This window comes from Alligator mississippiensis, chromosome 2 (genome assembly GCF_030867095.1).
Source record: "Alligator mississippiensis isolate rAllMis1 chromosome 2, rAllMis1, whole genome shotgun sequence".
Classification (NCBI taxonomy): domain Eukaryota; kingdom Metazoa; phylum Chordata; order Crocodylia; family Alligatoridae; genus Alligator; species Alligator mississippiensis.
In genome coordinates this window covers 113,754,875-113,774,336 of record NC_081825.1, presented here as the reverse complement: position 1 = coordinate 113,774,336, position 19,462 = coordinate 113,754,875, and the positions used below count along the sequence as shown (strand labels likewise).

The 19,462-nt window shown below is 40.9% G+C and overlaps 1 protein-coding gene across 1 annotated transcript in view; it reads right to left on the bottom strand.

Moving 5' to 3' along the window:
• The window catches only part of SCLT1 (sodium channel and clathrin linker 1), an 84,381-nt gene that overhangs the window by 10,799 nt on the left and 54,120 nt on the right, over positions 1-19,462 (bottom strand). The window contains exons 16-17 of the mRNA XM_006258436.4: positions 16,708-16,900; positions 15,284-15,480 (exon numbers count right to left, since the gene is read on the bottom strand). Of these exons, the coding sequence (XP_006258498.1) occupies positions 15,284-15,480; positions 16,708-16,900 (390 nt within the window). The remainder of the gene's footprint in view (positions 1-15,283; positions 15,481-16,707; positions 16,901-19,462) is intronic.

Here is a 19,462-nt window from a genome sequence, read left to right as displayed (position 1 = left end):
ATTCTTGAATGCTGACTACAGAATGTGAATAGTGATTCAACCATCTGCATATCATTCATTTGGTTTATTTATATATTGGTTCTATGAGCTAACTAGTCATTCCATGACAACAACAGCGTTTTGATATACTTCACTAGCAGTGGAGTTCAAACAATTTCCTAATAGTTTAAAGGTTGTTTATGTATTCAAATATAAGTAACATTTTTTTAATAATAATATTTTAAAAATAATATTTAATACATGTTATTAAACATTTTTGAAAGTAAGGACGTTATTGTGGAAAGAGAAGTTACTGTAGTTCAAAATGTGTCACCCATATGCACATCCTCACAGTGGCTGGACCTGTGCCGCCACCACAGATGGACATAGGGCAAAAGGAGGGACAGGTATACTCAACAGGTACTGCCAAGAAAAAACTCTGTAAACTGACTACTCATAGATTTCATAGATTTCATAGACATTAGGGCTGGAAGGGACCTCGGAAGATCATCGAGTCCAGGCCCCCGCCCAAAGGGCAGGACGTCAGCTGGCATCATAGGATCCCAGCAAGATAAGCATCCAGTTTCATCTTGAAGGTGTTCAATGAAGGTGCTTGAACAACCTCCGGTGGCAGGCTGTTCCAGACCTTGGGGGCTCGGACAGTAAAGAAATTCTTCCTTATGTCCAGCCTGAAACGATCTTGTAGTAGTTTGTGACCATTCGTCCTCGTCATCCCTTGGGGCGCTCTGGTGAACAAACGTTCCCCTAGATACTGGTGGTTACCCCTGATAAACTTGTAGGTGGCCATCAGATCACCCCTGAGCCTGCGCTTTTCCAGGCTAAAGAGCCCCAGGGCTCTCAGCCTGTCATCGTAGGGTCTGCTTCCCTGACCTCTGATCATGCGCGCGGCTCTTCTCTGGACTCTCTCAAGCTTCTCCACATCCTTTTTGAATTGTGGAGCCCAAAACTGGACGCAGTACTCCAGCTGCGGCCTCACTAAGGCCGAGTACAGGGGGAGAATGACGTCCCGGGATTTGCTTGAGAAGCATCTATGGATGCAAGCCAGCGTTTTGGTCGCTTTACTAGCCGCACATGAACACCAACAGTGAGCACAATCACCTGAAAGAGAACTTCTCTTTAATATCATTTAAGGGGCCAAACAAAGAATATTTTTCAGTACTATATTTGGTATTTGGGATTTAAAATGTATCTATGCCTTTTTTGCTTAGGTGAGCAGGTGATGAATTGACATTCTCAATAGGACAGACCAGCATGGATGCGATCATTTTAAGCTTTATACTATGAAGTTATATTTATATTACACTGGCTGTATGTTTAAGAGGAAACAATTTTGCCTTATAATCCACAAGGAAGACAAAACAGTTCTTGGCATCAATAATTGATCCATGAGGACTGTTAAATTTTTTTTTGAGACTTCAATAAGACCGAGTGAATTTTTTTAAAAACGAAGTTGATCAAATAAATGTCTACTCCATATTGTCTCTGTTAAATAAGTAGGAACCAAAGGTGAGCTGTTAGTATTTTGGCAGATGGGTGATAAATCTGCCAGCTGTAGTAAGTACTTTCTACAAAACTCTCGTATGACAAATATAGCATGTGACAGATGTTTTTTCAGTTGAATTATACTATAATATGCTTCAGTTACTCTTAGTAATTATGCATTTTGCAGACTGCCAGTACCTGCAGCTGTCTCTCATCCTGTTAATTTTTTTTAAGGAATGTCTTAAAAAAAGCAGCTATCAATGCCAAACATTACAGAAGCACAGCCAATAATAATGTTTTAGAAACAGGGGAAGTCTCCTTCAGCTCAAACGCTCTGAAACACTCATTTAACACACTGTACAGTATGTCCAAGTACACAAATATGGCCAACTGCTAAATAAAACTCAAAATGGCCAACTTTCACAAGGAAGATAGTTATAAGTGGACAGCCTGAGGCTATGGAGAAATGTGCATGATTAAACATGAGATGGACACCATTACCATGAAAAAGTGAATGTTTCAGTGGCAGAAACAGAAATAAAGATACCTGAGGAAGTTATGTGCAGGTTAGGATAATGTTAAGAATAAAAAGAAGTGTATTTCAACAAACATAAGCTATGTCATCCTCTTGGATGATTGTTAATAACTGAAGAAAGTTTTTAAAATGTATGCCACTCCTCAGCTTATTTGCTGGAACACGTCATAGGTTGACTCTTGAAGACAAGATGACTTTAATGTAATGTTGAGGCACAAATTCAGTCTTCTATTAAGAAAGTGAAAACAACTTTCCCATACTCTATTTAGTAGACTGCTAAATGTATAACTAATATTTTTCCATTTATTAAATTCCTAATTTCCAAATGCAATTTTGAGAGTAATGTTAAAACATTTTTAATTTACTTGTGTTTGGGGGAAACCCTGTACTTAGCCATATTGGTAGTTATATGGTTCTTTGTAAACTTATGTAGAAATTTAGTTTCAAAGGAAGGAGTTTAATCAGCTGCTGCTGCCTTTATTTGAATGGTGTAGTATTTTTACTATGCAATCATCCATTGATTTAAGTGTGATTACTGGCAGAATCGGATGTTGCTCAATACAAATGTGATCAAATTTTTCAGAATTAGGATTTTCCTGGACAAATTATTTTGTCTACATGTGTATGTCTCCAGTCTTCTTTTCCTCTGCTAAAGGCCACTTACTGGACAATTTATTACATGTTTCAAATGACATTTACAGTCTTTCTTGTCATTATTGCTCTAGCCCTAGTCCTGCTAGAACCATGTTTAGGAGGGAAGTGCTATTTTCCCAGCTCTCTGGTGATGTCACATAGCAAAAAGAACTTCATTGGGCTTTTCTAAAATATTATGCATGGTCACTAGTTATCTGCCAAGTCATTTTTCAATTTACTTTAATTCCTTCCCTTGTCCCCAAATTCAGGACATATCCTGCTATAAATTTTTCATAGATTTGAAGTCCAGCAGGGACAATTATGTTAATTTAGCCTGACCTTCTGCATAGTGCAGGCCAACATTTCTGGCAAAAGTAATTTGAAAAAGTTTTAAGCCAGCAAGTTCTGTGTCTTTTGTAGACTTAGTAAAATCACATTAACAATATGGCCTATATATGCTAACTTGTCAGTGAGAGCTACAAATTTACTTACAGCTTGGTCAGATTCCTTTAATTTCTGCTTTTATTAAAGGACTTCATATATGTTTTTTCCTTTTTAGTGCCTTTTGGCTGTCTAACTAAGCCTTTGGTGGTACATGTGAGGGGTTGGCAACCTTACACTAACAGTGGGTTGGACTGGCACAGTTTGGTCTGAATACAGGCTGGGCTCAGACTTAGAAAACATTTCTTGGATACCAGGTCAAGACCCATTGGAACAAATGTGTTAACATGAGGCCTGAATCTGGTCAGACACTAGGTCAACCCCCTATTAAAATCAGTGGGGTCAATTTCTTGTCTGAGGCAGTACGGTTGTCTATAAAGGGTTGCTCAAAGTCAGAACCCATTTGCCAGCCATTGGAGTGTTTGCTTCATGGCAGGAGATGCTGTTCTACCCCCAGTTCTTCTGCCAAGTCTGTCTTCTCCTAGGTTGCAGTCCTGTGCTTATCACAGCTTTCTCACTCACAATCTTGTGCTTGGTGGGTGTGGACGGTTGTGTCCAACCCGACTCTGCTGCTGAGATCTGGCACTTTTGTCCATTGAACGCTAGTTCTTAGGGCTGGACAGCTTGGCTTATGTTTGCTTGTGTTAACAAGACACACCCTCTGTCTTGTCCACCATGCCTTGATCTTATTCACAAGAGGGGAGAATCCTTGATAGTGTTTGCCCACTTGAGCACCCTGGGTTGTTGATCCTTGGGGTTCTGCCTCCCCTTACGCCCTATCTTTACGCTAACCAGATCTTACACCCTTGCCAGGCTGCAAGCCATCTAGTGGAAACATGGTATAATCAATCAGCTAGCCACTCAACAGGACAGACTTGAGCCTGTCCTGTCTGTTGCTATGTCTGGGCAAACAAGCTGTCCATGCCTGGGTTCTGAACCAAGCATTCAGGTCCTTTTTTCACTCTCACACTGCCAGAGGGTATCAGTCCCCTTTCTCCGGCCCCAGCATCAAGCTATCATCAGTCCTGCGTCTTTACAGCCCTGGTGGTTAGGATTTCTACCCCTTTAATCACAGTCCATGGGGTTTTTATTACAATGTCCGGCAGGGCTAACCTAGAAGGTTTATAATTCTTTTAATATGCCTAAACATATTAATTTTACAGTCAATATGAAGTCCTGGCTTCCCAGAACAAACTCACAATTAGAGCTTGCATTGTTCCCCTAGGCATATAATGTTCCTCTGGGTCCTGCACAGTGTGTTGCTCCCTCTTCTTTGTCAGGGTTTAGGTCCTCCGAGCCTCTACTCGGGTGAGCAGACTCAACCCTGCTCACTTCGTACCTGCCGGGGCGTGCTCTGCTCAGGCTCCATGTTCCTGCTGTCACGGTCCCAGGACTCTTTTTTTTCCTTCTGCTGGCATGGGGCACACCTTTGTGACATCAGCCCCTGCACACTGGCCTATTTGCATCTGGCATGAGCTGATGAAGTAGGGCAGTGGCGGCGCCTGAGGGTCTCTTGTCCACACCGCCTCTGACCCTGCAGGTGAGTCCCAGGGCCTGGTGGATTTACAGGCATTCCAACCCCATCCTGGGGACCCAGTGGAGGTGTTTCTTGGGGTCTCACTGCCCTGGGGCCACCTGCTCGGTGACTCCCTGCTAACACAGTAAGTCAGAAAGAATCTCTGTGGGCTGGATCCAGCTCTTGGTTTGTATGTTGCCAACCCTTGATTTATGTGATACCATTTATATTATATATTTACAGCTAAGTCAAAGTGTGGTTGTAGAAATGCTAATTCCAACTATGATTGAACTAGGATGGATAACAATAACAGTGAAGACTTCTTTCTCTATTTTTTACTTAAAAAGATACTTCTTTGAGTGAGCATTATTTGGAAACTGACAACACTTTGTTTTCTCTGTTTGTGACAGCAGATGTATCCTCATAGGAATGTAAACATGGATTTTCTGTATTTCCTGTGAAAATTTTATCCCAATCCTGGAGAGACATCAATATTAAAAATATAAGTATTTGGCATTTTTCTGAGGCTAAAAGTGATCCTACAATTTAGATATCTAAACATCTTAAATAATACTTTAAATCTATATTCTAAATATAGAAAGATCCTATCAACTAGAAGCTAAAAATATATAAGATATTACATTCAGTACTAAATTAATGAATATCAACTAAATATTCACTAAATCTTAAATAGCTACTGAATGTCTAATTGAAAACACTGCCTTTGAAATAAACAGTGCTTTTTAAAAGAAGTTTTTAAATGATAAAAGATTTATTTTTTTAATTATAAAAGGGGCACAAAAATAAGACCGTTTATATAAGTTTACTGAATCTGCCACTCATTTCTAAAATCCTAACTCTGTTTGTGAGATCACAACTCAGTGCTGCGGAGATTATAAAATAAACAGAACTTTAGGAACTGTATGAACAAGAGCAGAACAACTCTTAAATATCTTTTCATGCAAATGTCCTTAGAAAGGATACAAAAATATAATGCAAACTGTAATATAAAAGTCTCTTAATGGAATGTTTCCAATGTGTGTAAGGTGCTAATAGAGCTTTATACAAAACAAATTACAAAAAAGACCCTCCATTTACCAAACACTAAAACTATATTGAATCTGGATAATCCAGAATGTGAGCACTTTAGGAGAAAATCTGCATTGTAGTACAAGAGATGGTATTGCACTGGAGCATACAGTAATGCATAATTATAGTGTCTTTTCTTGTGAACCATATCAAAGACTGTAAAACATTTCTTTGATGTTAAGAAAAAAAGCCCTGTTTCAACAGCAAACAGTAAAAAGAGGAACAATCATTATTTTCTTTAGCAAATGCGTCATTAATTTACAAGATTTATCACACTGGAAGTAAACCTGAATCGAGTGTATACAAAAGCAATATTAGCTTTTCATTATTCATTAATTATTTTATGTCATTCTTAAAGGGCTACCGCTTCAATCTTCCTAATCACAAATCAGTATGGCCTTATTTTATGTAGGTAAGGGATGGGGAGATGGGAGACTACTTAGATGGAAACAGAGCTGTCGGAAATTTGAAGACAAGGAGGAAGAAGACTGCAATCTGGCACAAATATTTAAAGGATAGTAGCAGGATTGAAGAAAATGACAAAGCCAGTTTTATTTGAAGCACTTTGTACCTGATGTAAGGTTGCCATGATAATTGGAATTTTATAGAAAAAGTAGCAGGAACTGAGGTTAGACTGCAGGGGCAGGCAATTATTTCAGGGGGAGGGCCACTTACTGAGTTTTGGCAAGCCATTGAGGGCTGCATGACAGGCAGCCAGGGGGAGACTAACAAGGGTGCCTTGATTTTTTTATAAAATGAGAACCGCTGGACTAGATGATGCATTAATAAATGTACAGAAAGGATAATTTTCCATTAAAAAGGAGGGGGACTAACTACTTAACAGCCTTTTGTTTTCCCATCCCCCAGGAATACAAATACACATACATATTTAATTTTAGGCATACTGACAACACTGTCTTTGTAAGACTAATCTGATGAGTAAAATTGCACATCCTTGTGTTACAAGGATTTGGTCCTAAATTTCTGTAATGATGCAAATTGATTTAAACACAGTTTATAGTGATTAGATTGAATATGTTTCTACAGAAGAAGTCACAAATGCTACTGTGTGATTTTGTTAAAAACAATGTTTACCTCGTTATTGTGACACCACTGACATTTTGTTTCTTTTAAACCCTTTTTAACGAATCTTGGGTAATTTATCCTTTAGTACTAGCTGATGGGTTATGGAAAACAAAAGATTATAGTTAGAAGCAATTTTATACGGCATCCTTATTTTCTGTTCTCCCGTTCTCAGAATAGAATCTTTGTTCATTAGATAATGTGCTTCTCTTGCTTATTCTTCATGTGAATTCATGACATTTTTTTTAACACTGTGATCATAATGGTAGAAACTGATTTTGTGACATGTCACAAGCAGCAGGTCAGGATTTAAAAGTAGGACACAAGAAGCAAGATCAGATGACTGACTACGAACAAATTGCCTGTTTTATGCAGCTGTCCCAAGTAACAACATAAAAGAAAAGGGAATTATTGAAAGTACACCTGCCTTTAAAAGATAATGATACTGTGAAATGACACTGGGTATTTAAACTTCCCGTGAATTTGACTAATTGCAACACAATCTATCACACATTGATTCACTGTCTACAAGTACTGAATGGATTTCAAATGCATATTTTTAAAAAAGATAAATGAATTTATGCCTATGGTGCACTGAATCACTGTTCTAATGCTGGTTCTAGACATTAAAATAGAGCAGCTTTTTGCTGACTGCAATCCTAAATTATTATTACTATGTACTAAAATTAAGGAAAACTTCTATCACCTTAGCCCCTTTCTACTTTTTTCATTTCCTTTGTGAAAGTGTTAATTCTTTGCCTATCAAAAGGAATAATCAAAATGACTACATGTCATTTTTTACTTAAATTGATATTTCAAGGATTGGAAAGGAAAAAAAAAGCAGCATATATGGATGGATATAATATATCCATCATCTCTGGAGACTTTGGATAAATGTGGTTTATGCTCTCAAGTCACAAGTAAATTGGTGGTCTTCATCTGGATCTGATTTGTACATGTTATGACACTACTACCTCTTTTATAACTGGAACTTGCAGGGGAACTTCGACAAGACACAATGTCAATCTACATTTCTGGCTTTGAACCTAGTATTTCTTGCATTCTAAAGTAAAGTAACTTCATCTTCAAGTTACAATTTATAACCACCAAAACATCCACACGCATATACATGCTTATAGATGTTTGTGTGTGGTGTGTGCGAGGAAGATGAGATTAAGTTTAAACATTAGGGTTGTACGAAGCTTCAGTAGCTGATTCAATTTGGAGGAGATTTGGTCTGAGTTGGTGGCCGAATCTTCAAATCTGAATCGAATCGGGAGACCCATTAAAAGGTCTGAATTGAATCGGAAGCCTTCCGAGATTCATAAGGCTTGCAGCAAACAGAAACTGAGAAGAGGGAGAAGGATGGGGTGATCTTCCATACAGGAAGTCTTTGACTTATGTCGGTTTGAGTTACGACAAACGGTGCTAACAACATTTGTAAACTGCGACCCCATTTCCAGGTTCTAATTTTGATGTGGGACACAGCTGCTTCCAGGTGTAAGTCTGTTTTGGTGGATGGAGGGGGGAGGGAAGGGACATGGCGGGGTGCAGATCAATGCCTCCACAGTGAGGGAGGGATTGGGGCTGGGGCTGAGCCAAGTTGCCCAGCTGGGGCGGGACTCGGGGAGGGGGGCTTCTACCGCTGTGCGCCACCGTGTGATGCTGGTCCAGGAGCTGCTCTTCTGGTGGCTCCTCTGGCAGCTCTCACTGCTGGTCTGGGAGGGCATGGGAGCAGGCGTGTGCCCCCAGATATGTGCAGGGCGGGCTGGGCCGGGCTGCGCTCTGGGAGGCTAGCCCCAGCTGCCCACCAGTGGGCAGTGCTCCACAGGGCGGGTGGAGCCACTGCTGTGCTCTGGGCAGCAAGCCCCCACTGTCGGGCTGTGTTCTGCAGGGCAGGCAGAGCCAGGGCTGTGCTCTGGGAGGCTAGCCCCAGCCACAGCCTGGAGCACAGCCATAGCTCCGCCCACCCTGCAGAACGCAGCCCAGCAGTGGGGGCTTGCTGCCTGGAGCACAGCCCTGGCTCCACCCGCCCCGCAGAGTGCAGTGGAGCAGGGGCTATGGGGGGGGGTGGGTGGGTGGTTGCAGCCGACCTAAAATTCCCCACAACCCCTGCTGCTGGCCCCACCCCAACCTGGGTGCAGATGCCTGCCCCCATGCCCTGCCGCTGTGCCCTGTTGGGGCAGGGTGAAGCCGCAGCTTGTCCACAAGGTACGGGGAGGCTGAAACAGCTTACAAAGCTGTGTACCACTGGTCCAAGGTAGTGCAGCAGCACCATCCCAGACCTCCTAGTCTCAGCTGGGCAAGTGGCAAGAAGACATAGCCCCTGCTCCCAGCGCTTTCCACTGCCCTTCCAGAGTGCAGTCCGGCCTGCCCCGTGCAGATCTGGGGGCACATGCCTGCTCTCGTGCCCTCCAAGACCAGTGGCGAGAGCCATTGGAGGAGCCACCAGAAGCGTGGCTCCTGGACTGGTGGCACGTGGTGGTGGAAGCCCCACTCCCCAAGTCCCGCACCCCCCGGGTCTTGGCTGGGCAGCTTGTCCCAGCCCCAGCCCCAATCCCTCTTTCGCTGTGGGGACATCGATCTGCCCCCCTCACACCCCTGTCCCTACAAATCGGCTGAATCCAAAGCAAATACTTGCTGCTTCGCACAGGCCTATTAAACAAGTTCTAAAATATAGAATCGTAGACAAGTAGGGATGGAAGGGACCCCCGCAGGTCCTATAGTTCAACCCCTTGCCTGAGGCAGGATTATTCCTATTCAAACCATCCTATACAAATCCACTGTCTAACCTCTTAGCAAAACTACACAGTCAACCCTGACACAACACAAGACATAACATCCTAACCTTCCACAGGTAAAGCAGCAGGGACCACGATGACCAACATCCTGCTACTGTAAAGGTGGTTAATATATGTTCAAGAAAGCTAGGTTTTCCTTGTAGTTGCATAACCCTTACTTAATTTTGTACCATAAGCAGTCAGACCATAATATACTGAAAGACTATTATATCAGCTCAGTCCAAGCCCACTTTCCAACTGGTGATCAGTTTTAAAATGTGTTTTACCACATTGGAGTTCTGCCACTATTCTACTTAAGGTTTTTGCTGATTTTTGTTACAAAACCATTGAGGTGTTTGTCTCAAAATTATTTTACTTTTGGATGAATAACCTGCAATATTTCTTGGTTCTTGACAAGAGGTGTTTTGAATGTCTAGAAGATAGCCGCACTTAAAATAACTACACTAATATTTCAAAATCAACATATGAAACCTGTTAGTTTATAATACAGCAAAGACTTTATTTTGCAGAAATTCTCTTTCATAAACACCATGGCTAATTTGTGCATCAATCACATTCTGTACTCCATACCTTTGTAGGGTAGTGCAAAACATGTAAAGTATTTAAGTTGGCTTTCTATTTAACATTGTAGATGATATTTAATTACCAATATTGTAATGGCACTTTTCAAGATATCAGAGAACCAATCACTAAGAATATAGATGTAATAACAAAGTTCCTTATGTCAGTTTAAAAGGCAAACTTGTTTTAGCAAATTACTCTGATCAGTTTCTATTGTTACTGTTTTCAGATCATATCTAAAATAATTCCTTCCACATATTTCATAGAATATGTGATCAGAGAAAGAATGATAAACATAAACTATGAAATCATCTCCAAAAGGTGAAATTGTTTGGTATAGAATTAATACAGAACATCTGCCAAAATGATATAGGCTTTCCACATGGAGTGTGTGTAGATTTACAGCTTTTAATATGGAAAGAACTGAGTTTTTCCTCTTCTGCTCATCAAGGCAGTCCTGTCTGATGAAATAGCTATTACACCAGTAAATAGGATGTCAAATCTTTGCAGGATATTCCCAGGCACTACTATATGGACAGTCCTGACACATAAATAGGACATTTTCAAAATAGGCTATTCATTTTTCATGTAGGTTCAAAGAAAAAACTGTTTGTTATGTTTTTTTCAGTTTATTTCCATCAGCAATTTGATTTCAATCGAAGCTTCTGATCCATTATGGAAATGTTTTAATGTTCTAGTCCTGCTCATAATAGCTTTGAGAGAGAAAGGGCACCTATACATGTGTTGGACATCTACTTCGACATGTGATAATCAAATCTACCTAAGCATGTTAATTAATGCACCCTAGCAGCCTCCATGTCATGTCCATTCAGAGTCCCCGTGCTTCAAAATGGCGGTGGGGGCACTTGAACTAAAGCTTGTCCAATGAGTTTTAGTTCAAGCACCTCTGCTGACGTTTTGAAGTGTGGGATGCTGAATAAACATGACACTGTGGGTGCTTTAATTAGAGTGAGTATCAGAGCCGCTCTAATTAAAGCACCTCCCTCCCCCCCGAAGCATGTGTATAGATGTCCAAAGTGTTTGTTTTCACTGGTCATTTCACTTTCCCTGGGTGTGCCTACATGTGCAATTAATAGTACCTGTATCTGACAGTGCTGTCTACACTAAATTAGTCTACACTGGCCCAATTTCCATGCATGTTTAGATGGTGATGCTTTACTTTGCAGTAAATTAGTCTATTGCGCAGTAAAGCACATGTGTAGACATGCCCCTTGGAATGCTGTTTTTTTTCCTGTAAACTGAAAATTTTGTTTGATCATCTCCAACATTAGTTATGACTCCGTATGTTGAGCTGTGAAAAAGTTTCAGCATTTCTTTGTTTTTTGTAAGACAGGATATAGCCCAGATTTAATTGTGTAACCTTACTTTGCTTTGAAACACTACATCCATTGTTCTTCTGTAGTCAAACAGTGACATAAGATGATAAAAAAGCAGCTGCAAGAGTTGACTAATTACATTTAGTCAAAGCTATACTAATCTGTTAATTAATAAATGCTTGAAAAACAAGATGCGTAGCTCATACAAGAGCTGTGAGTTATGAATTTAGTTTCTTTTCATAAAGACACTTTGTGTAAGAAAATCTGGAAAACTTTCCAAAATGAAGCACAGGCAGGTTAAGAAAAGTATATAATGGTTACCCCATGAAAAGTAAAATCAGAATAAAATGATTTGAAACAGCATTCTATCCCCAAACCATGGCAGGTTAAACCCATCTTGAATGGTTTTTAGTAAAGCTGTTGCATAAGCAGCTTTTTTAAACTTCTAAAACTAGACGTGCATTGATATATCAGTCGCATGTTGGATCGGCACCAATAACAGGACATTTTTTTGGCCAATAATGTCACTGATAAATGCTGCATGCAGGCATGCAGCTGCAGTATGCACGCAGCCTGGAAAGCAGTCTGGCAGCTTGGTGAGCAGAGTCCAGCTGGTAAGTCTGCAGGGGGGGGGAGGGAAGGAGGAGGGACAGGGTTTGGTGGGGCAGATCAAGGCCCCCATGGTGAGGGAGAGTAGGGGAGGGACAGGTGCTGTCAAGCCAGGGTGGTGAATGCAACCCTGGGAGCGGGACGGACCTGCAGACGGCTCGTCCAGGGGGCGCAGGGAGGGGGCTAGCTCTCTGCTACTGAACACATCCCTAGGGTGCATGTGCCCCCCTGGATTTGTGTGCGGGGACAGGGTGGGCTGCCTGCTGTGGGCACAAGGCCAGGGGATGTGCTGGCTTCTTCCCAGTGCGGGGCTGGGCTTGGAGCAGGAGGGGGCAGGGTGGGTGGCAGCAGCAGCACTGGGAGGGGTGGCTACGGGCTGGGCTATAGCCACCCCAAAACTCCCCGTCAACTGAAGAAATCATATGGCTTTCTAAAACTTTCTAATCACTGTTTGTTATCTAAAGCTATTATAATGTTGATATTATCAAGAAACTTTAACTTTAAACAGACATACCCTTAAATACAACAAAAACCAATAATTACATACATATTAGTAGGTCTTGCTTCATCCTCTCAGCCTATTTCTTTCTCCTTTCTTATGGACAGCCGCAGATACAAATCTTGTTCTAACTTTCGTTTCTTTCTTACTACTTCCCAAAATTCCCTTTCCATTGTCTCTTCAAGCTATGGTATTTGGCCGCCTTCCTTCTGCTCTTTTTCCTTTGAAATCCATTACATATGCTGATCCTCCCTCAGTGTACACCCTTTCACTACTCATTGGCCAGTCATAAATGCTTCCTCTACTCCCAATCACCAATTTACAAAATCTCATGCTAAATAGTGAGAAGACGTTAACTTGGTTCCTGTACAATAGAAATAGCCTCAAAAGTGACAAATTTAATGGTTATTCCAAAGTGAAAAACTTGTAAATTTCACATTTTAATGTTTCCCTTTAACACCCTGTTAAAGGAAAACTGAAGTTTCACAATACCGGAAACACAAATTTTTGTCTACGCTTTACACAGCATTTTCTTCCATAAGACATGCCCCAAAATAAAACACATTATCTTGTTTCTGGGAGCATAACATAGAAAAAGGGTTTTTTCCAAAGTTATAACTGACTGTATGATAGAGTAAGTCCTCTGGGAAACACTGAGTGTCACTCTGGAGATACTCAGAGTGACACTCTGGAAAGTCTGAGTGAGGTAGGAGGAACTTCCTGGCATGGCAGGGCAGCAACAAGGCTAGGCCCCCAACCCTTTTAGGGACAGTAGCAGGACTGTTACTTCTTTACTGTAACTAGCTCTTCATATAAATTCCTGTAAATTATGAAGGGTTGTTTCCACACCACAAGCTTCATCAAAATACTACATCTGTATGCAGCCACTCAGCTGCTGAAGCAGAAGCTACAATGCTCAGCCAAAAGCAACAGCTGTGAGAGGGTTAACATAGGACTCCACCCTGTATGGTTGCTGGGGCCAGAGGCAAGGAGCACAGCATCTGCTTGCTTCTATTCCTCCCCATTCCAGTGAATAAAAATCAGCTTTTGTCACTTAAGACAAACCCTTTAATTTTAGAGGAAAAGGTGCATGTTAGTAAGCAAGTAAATACAGCATTATAATTTCATAACTATCTTCCTAAGGAAGAAATACATTACTGCATATAATTATGAACATTTGAATATATCCTGCATTTAGTGAAACAAGCTATTTAAAGGAATTTTAACTTCCTCTGTTTTGTGTACCCTACCCATTTTCCTAATGTGAAAACTGAACACATCTTATCCACAATGAAAACATAGCCCAGTATACATCCTTCTGTAACTGCTTAGAGAATGGACTGTAATCAGTAACACACATAAAGTAAAAAGGTGCCATTCAGACTTTCTCCTCTTGTTTTCTGTATTTTTTAAATCTTAGGAACATGTAAAATGCTCTTGAGAGGTTGGGGGGACAACACCATGAGTTAAAGAATAAAGCCTAGATAAATGCAGAATACGTAATACATCTGTTTGTTGAACTGATAAATCCAGTTGTTAATATTTTCACGTAGACAAAAAAAGGAGAAAAAATATAGCAATTAACTTTGCTGCTGGGATAGATATTTAGAAATTAAGAGAGTCGCTGCTTCTTTGTACCTACCTGCAGATAACACAGGCAACTCATTGGGCAAATAGGTCTACTTGCCAAATCCCATTAATAGCAGCATTGGAACTAACAGGGAATAGTCAGCAGTTTTACTATCGCTAACAGTGGAAGTACTAAGATGAGCTGTAAGATAAGCCTTCAAAAGTATCTGTCAGAATTAACTTTCTGATTGCCATATGAGTCCGATAGACATGTTTTTGTTTAACAATAAGTATGATGGAAGAGCTGTATAAAATCTTGCCTAAAATTGCTCTTGCCTACAGCATAAGGTCCTTCACAAATTATATCTATCCAGAAAAGACAGAAACTGAACTGAATGGATTCAAAAGATGCTTTTATAACCTCATGTTTGAACACCTGGTATCAGAAGACAATACTCATGTGGCCTCCAACAGGCAATGCTTTTCAGAGCTTTCTTGAAATTCAGTGACAATCTGCAACAGAATTTAAGGAGGGTAACTTCAAGAAGTGTCAAATATAGTGGAACCTGGATTTTTCATATCCAAGTGGTTTATAACTTGCTTAATTCACAGCAGTTTGCTTAATTAGGGAGATACTGCTCATCTGTTCTGTGCAGGTCTTTCGTGTGGTACAAAGGCATTCCCTGTTAGTTTGCAAACTCTTGTCTTAGCTAGTTGGTTAGGAATTTAGCCCCGAGTAGAAACTGGGTTCTACTGTATAGACATTTTCATAAACCAGAGCTCAAGTTTCCTAAAACGTGACAGTTTACTTGGAAAGAAAAAAAATGTAACAGCTATTCTCTGTAATAAAATGTCAAACGTACACAATAGTATAGTACCTTAGCTGAGGTAGAAAGCTCTAATTTCTATATTTGCCTTTCTAAATTTGGAACAGTGCAGCAACTGAGCAAGAAGTTTCCAAATGTTGCTTTTGCAGCATCTTTTGTCTGCAGAAAATGCAACATTTTCTCTGGACTGGACTGTTTTGCTCACCATCATTTATTTCCACAGCATGTACAATTTCATAATGATGACCAAAACTGAAGAGTGCAACTAATTAAAGAAAAACACTAACAAGATTGAACTTACTTCAGGTTACTGATCCTGGTCTCTGTTGTTTCTGTCAGCTTCTTTGTTTCTTCCTTCCACCGGTTTGTTGCTTTTTGCTGAGCTACCAAAAGACGTCTCAGTTCACCAGTGGAATTTTGGTTAGCATCTTCTAGCTCTTTCAGTTGGGCCTCAAATCCGTGCTCTTTCACTAAATGCTCATGTTCCATTGTGCTTATCTAGAATATGTTCACATAATCCAAAATCAATGTGTCCAATTTCTGCTTATTCTCTCAAATAGAAATATTTGCCTAAAACCAATTCAAACATGTAGTAGACTTAAAGATAAAGGATAATGGAGCTGTTACTCTGTCTTTATTTAGTTATGTTCTACAAGTAATTTTCTTTTTTCTCCCCTACAATTTAAAGGTACGACTGTAGTTGAAATAGATATAGCCAAGTTAGCTTTAAACTACCTAGTTCAGGTATCAGTAACATAACAGCATAGAGGTCAGCTTGGGCCAGCCTAAGTATCTACACAGGATGGTGGGCAGATTTTGCAGCCTATATTGAACCCTGTGCTGCTAGAAGCTATGTTCTTATTAGTACCTGAGATAGCTAGCTTGGACAGATCTGTTTTTGGGTTGCCATGTGGAAGTACCATTAAAATGTAAGACTCTTGGGGAAAGGCTTACATCTAGGGGTGCACTGATAGAGATTTTGGGGGCCGATACCAATACCCAATATTTAAGGAGGCATATTGGCGATACTGATCTGATTCCAATACAGTTGCCTCCAGCTGGTGAGTCTGTGTGGTGGAAGGGGAGGGGAAAAGAAGGGGCGTAGGGGCGGCAGAACAACGCCCCCCCCCCATGGTGAGGGAGGGGGCAGGGGCTGCCCAGCCGGGGGGGGGGGCATGGGATGGGGATGGTGATGGGTTGCTGAACAGTGGAAGGGGGCTTGGGCCAGCCCCAACCTGGGCCCGCAAGGGGGAGAGGCGGTGACCTGGCTCCAATCCAACCTGGCCAGGTAGAGAGAAGGGGATATGGCTTGGTCCTGCAGGGGGGAGTGAGAAGGGAGTGTGGCCAAGCCCTGTAGGGAGAAGGGGGTACAGCTTGGACCCAGCCTGGCCACACAGAGGTAAGAGGGCATAACCTGGCTCTGACCTGGCTGTGCTGGGGGAGGGTTGTGGCCCAGCTCTGCCCTGCCCCATGGGGTTTGGGATTTTGGCAGTGAGAAAGGGTGGCAGTACTGCGACTACTTCCCTGCCACCAAATTTCCCAACCTGTGGGGAGCCCTGTAGGCCCGATTCCAGAGTTCCACAGACCACGTTTGGCCCACAGGCCAAAGCTTGAGCACCTCTGTTGTATAGAGATCTCAAACATCTGATTTGGGTTCATGAATTCCATTCTCAGAGTGAGGCAATTAAAAATTCAGGTCCATCCATTATTACTTTTTTATAGTACCTTGAATTTAGCCTTTTTTTGTGCCTCCACGGCAAATTTCTTCAAGTCCTCTATTTCTTTTCGCAACTGTTCATTTTCTTGCTGTAGTCGTAGCCTTTGTTCACTGACACAACCAGACTTTTCTCTTTCGGAATCCAGAATGCTTTGCAACTTATGAACCATTTCCTGGCAACGAGATATCGCTTCCTCAGAGCTAGAAAAAAACAATCGATTCTCACTTAATCAGGAGGTAAAGTCAGTTTATATCTTTCTGTGTATCCTTATCTTTTGTCCATGCCTTTCAATTAAGAAATTTATATTTAGAAGGCAGAATTCTCATGTTTAAAATGCATAATGCTTAACACTGACCTATTTGTTAAGACTGGCAAATGTGAATTCTAGTGTGTGAGACTTCATGCTTTAAATATTTTTTCCAACTTTCTTCCAGTAGGGTCAATATTCAAGAAAAATAAGGAGGCTCAAACTTTAGCATGAATATTTAGTTCAAATTTAAAATTTTCTTTTTTGTCAGTAAAGTGATCATGGAAAATTAACTGTACTCTCTCCATCTTCAATAAACAAGACATGCTTTTGTGAAACAAACTACATTTAAAGGTGAGTATTTTTGAGCCATAATATAAAGGATGTTGAACTAAGTGTCTTGATGCAAGTCTTGAGGTAAAAAGTTCAGAAAACCTATTAACTCACTCATCTCTGAAACTTGGACTTCGGATATATTGTTCCCATTTGCTATATTACAGTTTTACTTTTGCCCTATAACATTCCCTATTATTTTCCCCATGTCACTTATGATTCCTACCACAAACTTGATATCAAATACCAACACAACCCTCACTTTCCTATTTCTACTTCACTCCTGAGTGATCCCATCCTCTAAAATACTATACAGTTTAGATCTTTTTTAGATAAAGGACTATCGTATATTTGTCCAGTACTAACCACATTCTTTGCTTTGATAGCACTATAAAATATGGATTTTCTGTGCAGGTTTGATGAAGGCAAACACGTCTGCGGCAAAGGAGCAAGCATAAGGTGATAGTAAAGATTTTCTGCAGTGAAACAATTCATATAACAATATATACTAAACGTGAGCAATCATTAACAGTGTATTAGTCTATCTGTTTCTGGACTTTGAATTACAATGGCAAATTTCCTGGTATACCCTGAATGTTTCTCCTCTCTGCTGACTTATTGAGAACTGGCATAGAGGGTGTACAGAGCCTTCACCCATTTTGATGTAGGAACTCTGTGATTACAAGGGGCACGGCTACAGTGATATACAGGGTCTACCTTGAACCAGGCCACAACTATTCTGAGCCATGTGAGCTGCCCTTTCCCTTTCATATCAGACCTTGTAGTTCACACCAATGCTATCCACAACATGCAGCCTATTTCTGAAGCAAAGCTTTTCTAGAAATTGATCTGCAGAATATTTGGCTCTTGTCTATGATTATAAACAGTGGGTGTTTATATACATACTCTGGGAAAGGGGGGGGGGGTGCAGGAACGGACGCTTTAACTAGAGCAGTTCCAAGTGCCGCTCTACTTAAAGGATCTGGAGTGTCTTGTGTAACAGTGTCCCTGCACTTTAAAATGGCGCTTTATCTAAAGCTTGCCAAATGAGCCGTTTTGAAGCATGGGGATGTTGATACACGAGACGTGAGAGGCTGCTGGAGCACGGTGATTGCCACGCTCTAAAAGACTCGATTAATCGAGTCTGCTCTGATATGCTGGAATTACAGTGCATCGGAGCAGTCTCCGTGCTTGTTTATAGGCACTCAGTGAAACCATGTAGGTATAGAAGGGCCAGAAGATAGGAAGAAAAAAAATCATGATATTGTTGCTGGAAAACACCCTGTGCCCAAAACCTTAATGCCATTTGAGAATAAGTGCAGAAAGGGGCAGGCTAGGAAGCAAGTGGCGTTAGGAACTTGGAATTTCAGCAGGGCTCACAGGGTCAAGCTGGCTTGCTGATGGGGACAGAGCAAAAGAGTTTGTTGTATAGATGGTTGGCAGGTACAGGCTTGAGAGGGGTCCAAAGGCTGATGCTACCTATCAGGAGAGAGAGAGCAAAAAAGACTAAAAGGGGATGCATTTAATTCTGAATGTAGGTGCATAGTAGTTTCAGTAGAAATATGGCTGGAACATATTTTGTAAGTCTGTAACTTGGACAGCTCATACCTTAGAAGAAAGAAAACTCTGATAATGCTACATTTGAATGTAATGTTCACTAGATTCGATTTATACACTCTATAGCAGTATTTCATTCTTTTAATCCAGAAACAATTGTAGACCTAGCCTAAGGGGTGGAAATATATTAGCATATAAAAAAATACCCAAAACAACACTACTAAAAAAATCAAGTAATCCTCTTACCCAGGGGAAACAGAGCTCCCATTTTAAGTGGTAAAAGATGAATAAAGCTTCTCTTAACATTGCTGTGTTTTGCTCTCTGCTATAAAACATCCACTTCTCTTCTTTCAATCGCTTGTGAGCACTTGGGCTTCACAACTCTTTGCTCCAGCTTCAAAAATGGTACTATAGCTAGCAGCCCAATTCTCTCAAGCATGCTTGAAACACCTCTGTCACGCCTACTCAGATTTAGAGTAAGGGGTATCATAGGCCAGGACAGAAAAGGAAAATGCTCTTTATCTTGTGACTTTTCATTCTAGCACCTTCTATTCAGAAAGTCTTCACAAAATACTTGCTTGGAGCCTAACCTTGTGATATGTTTGAAGCAAGTACTATCCAGAAC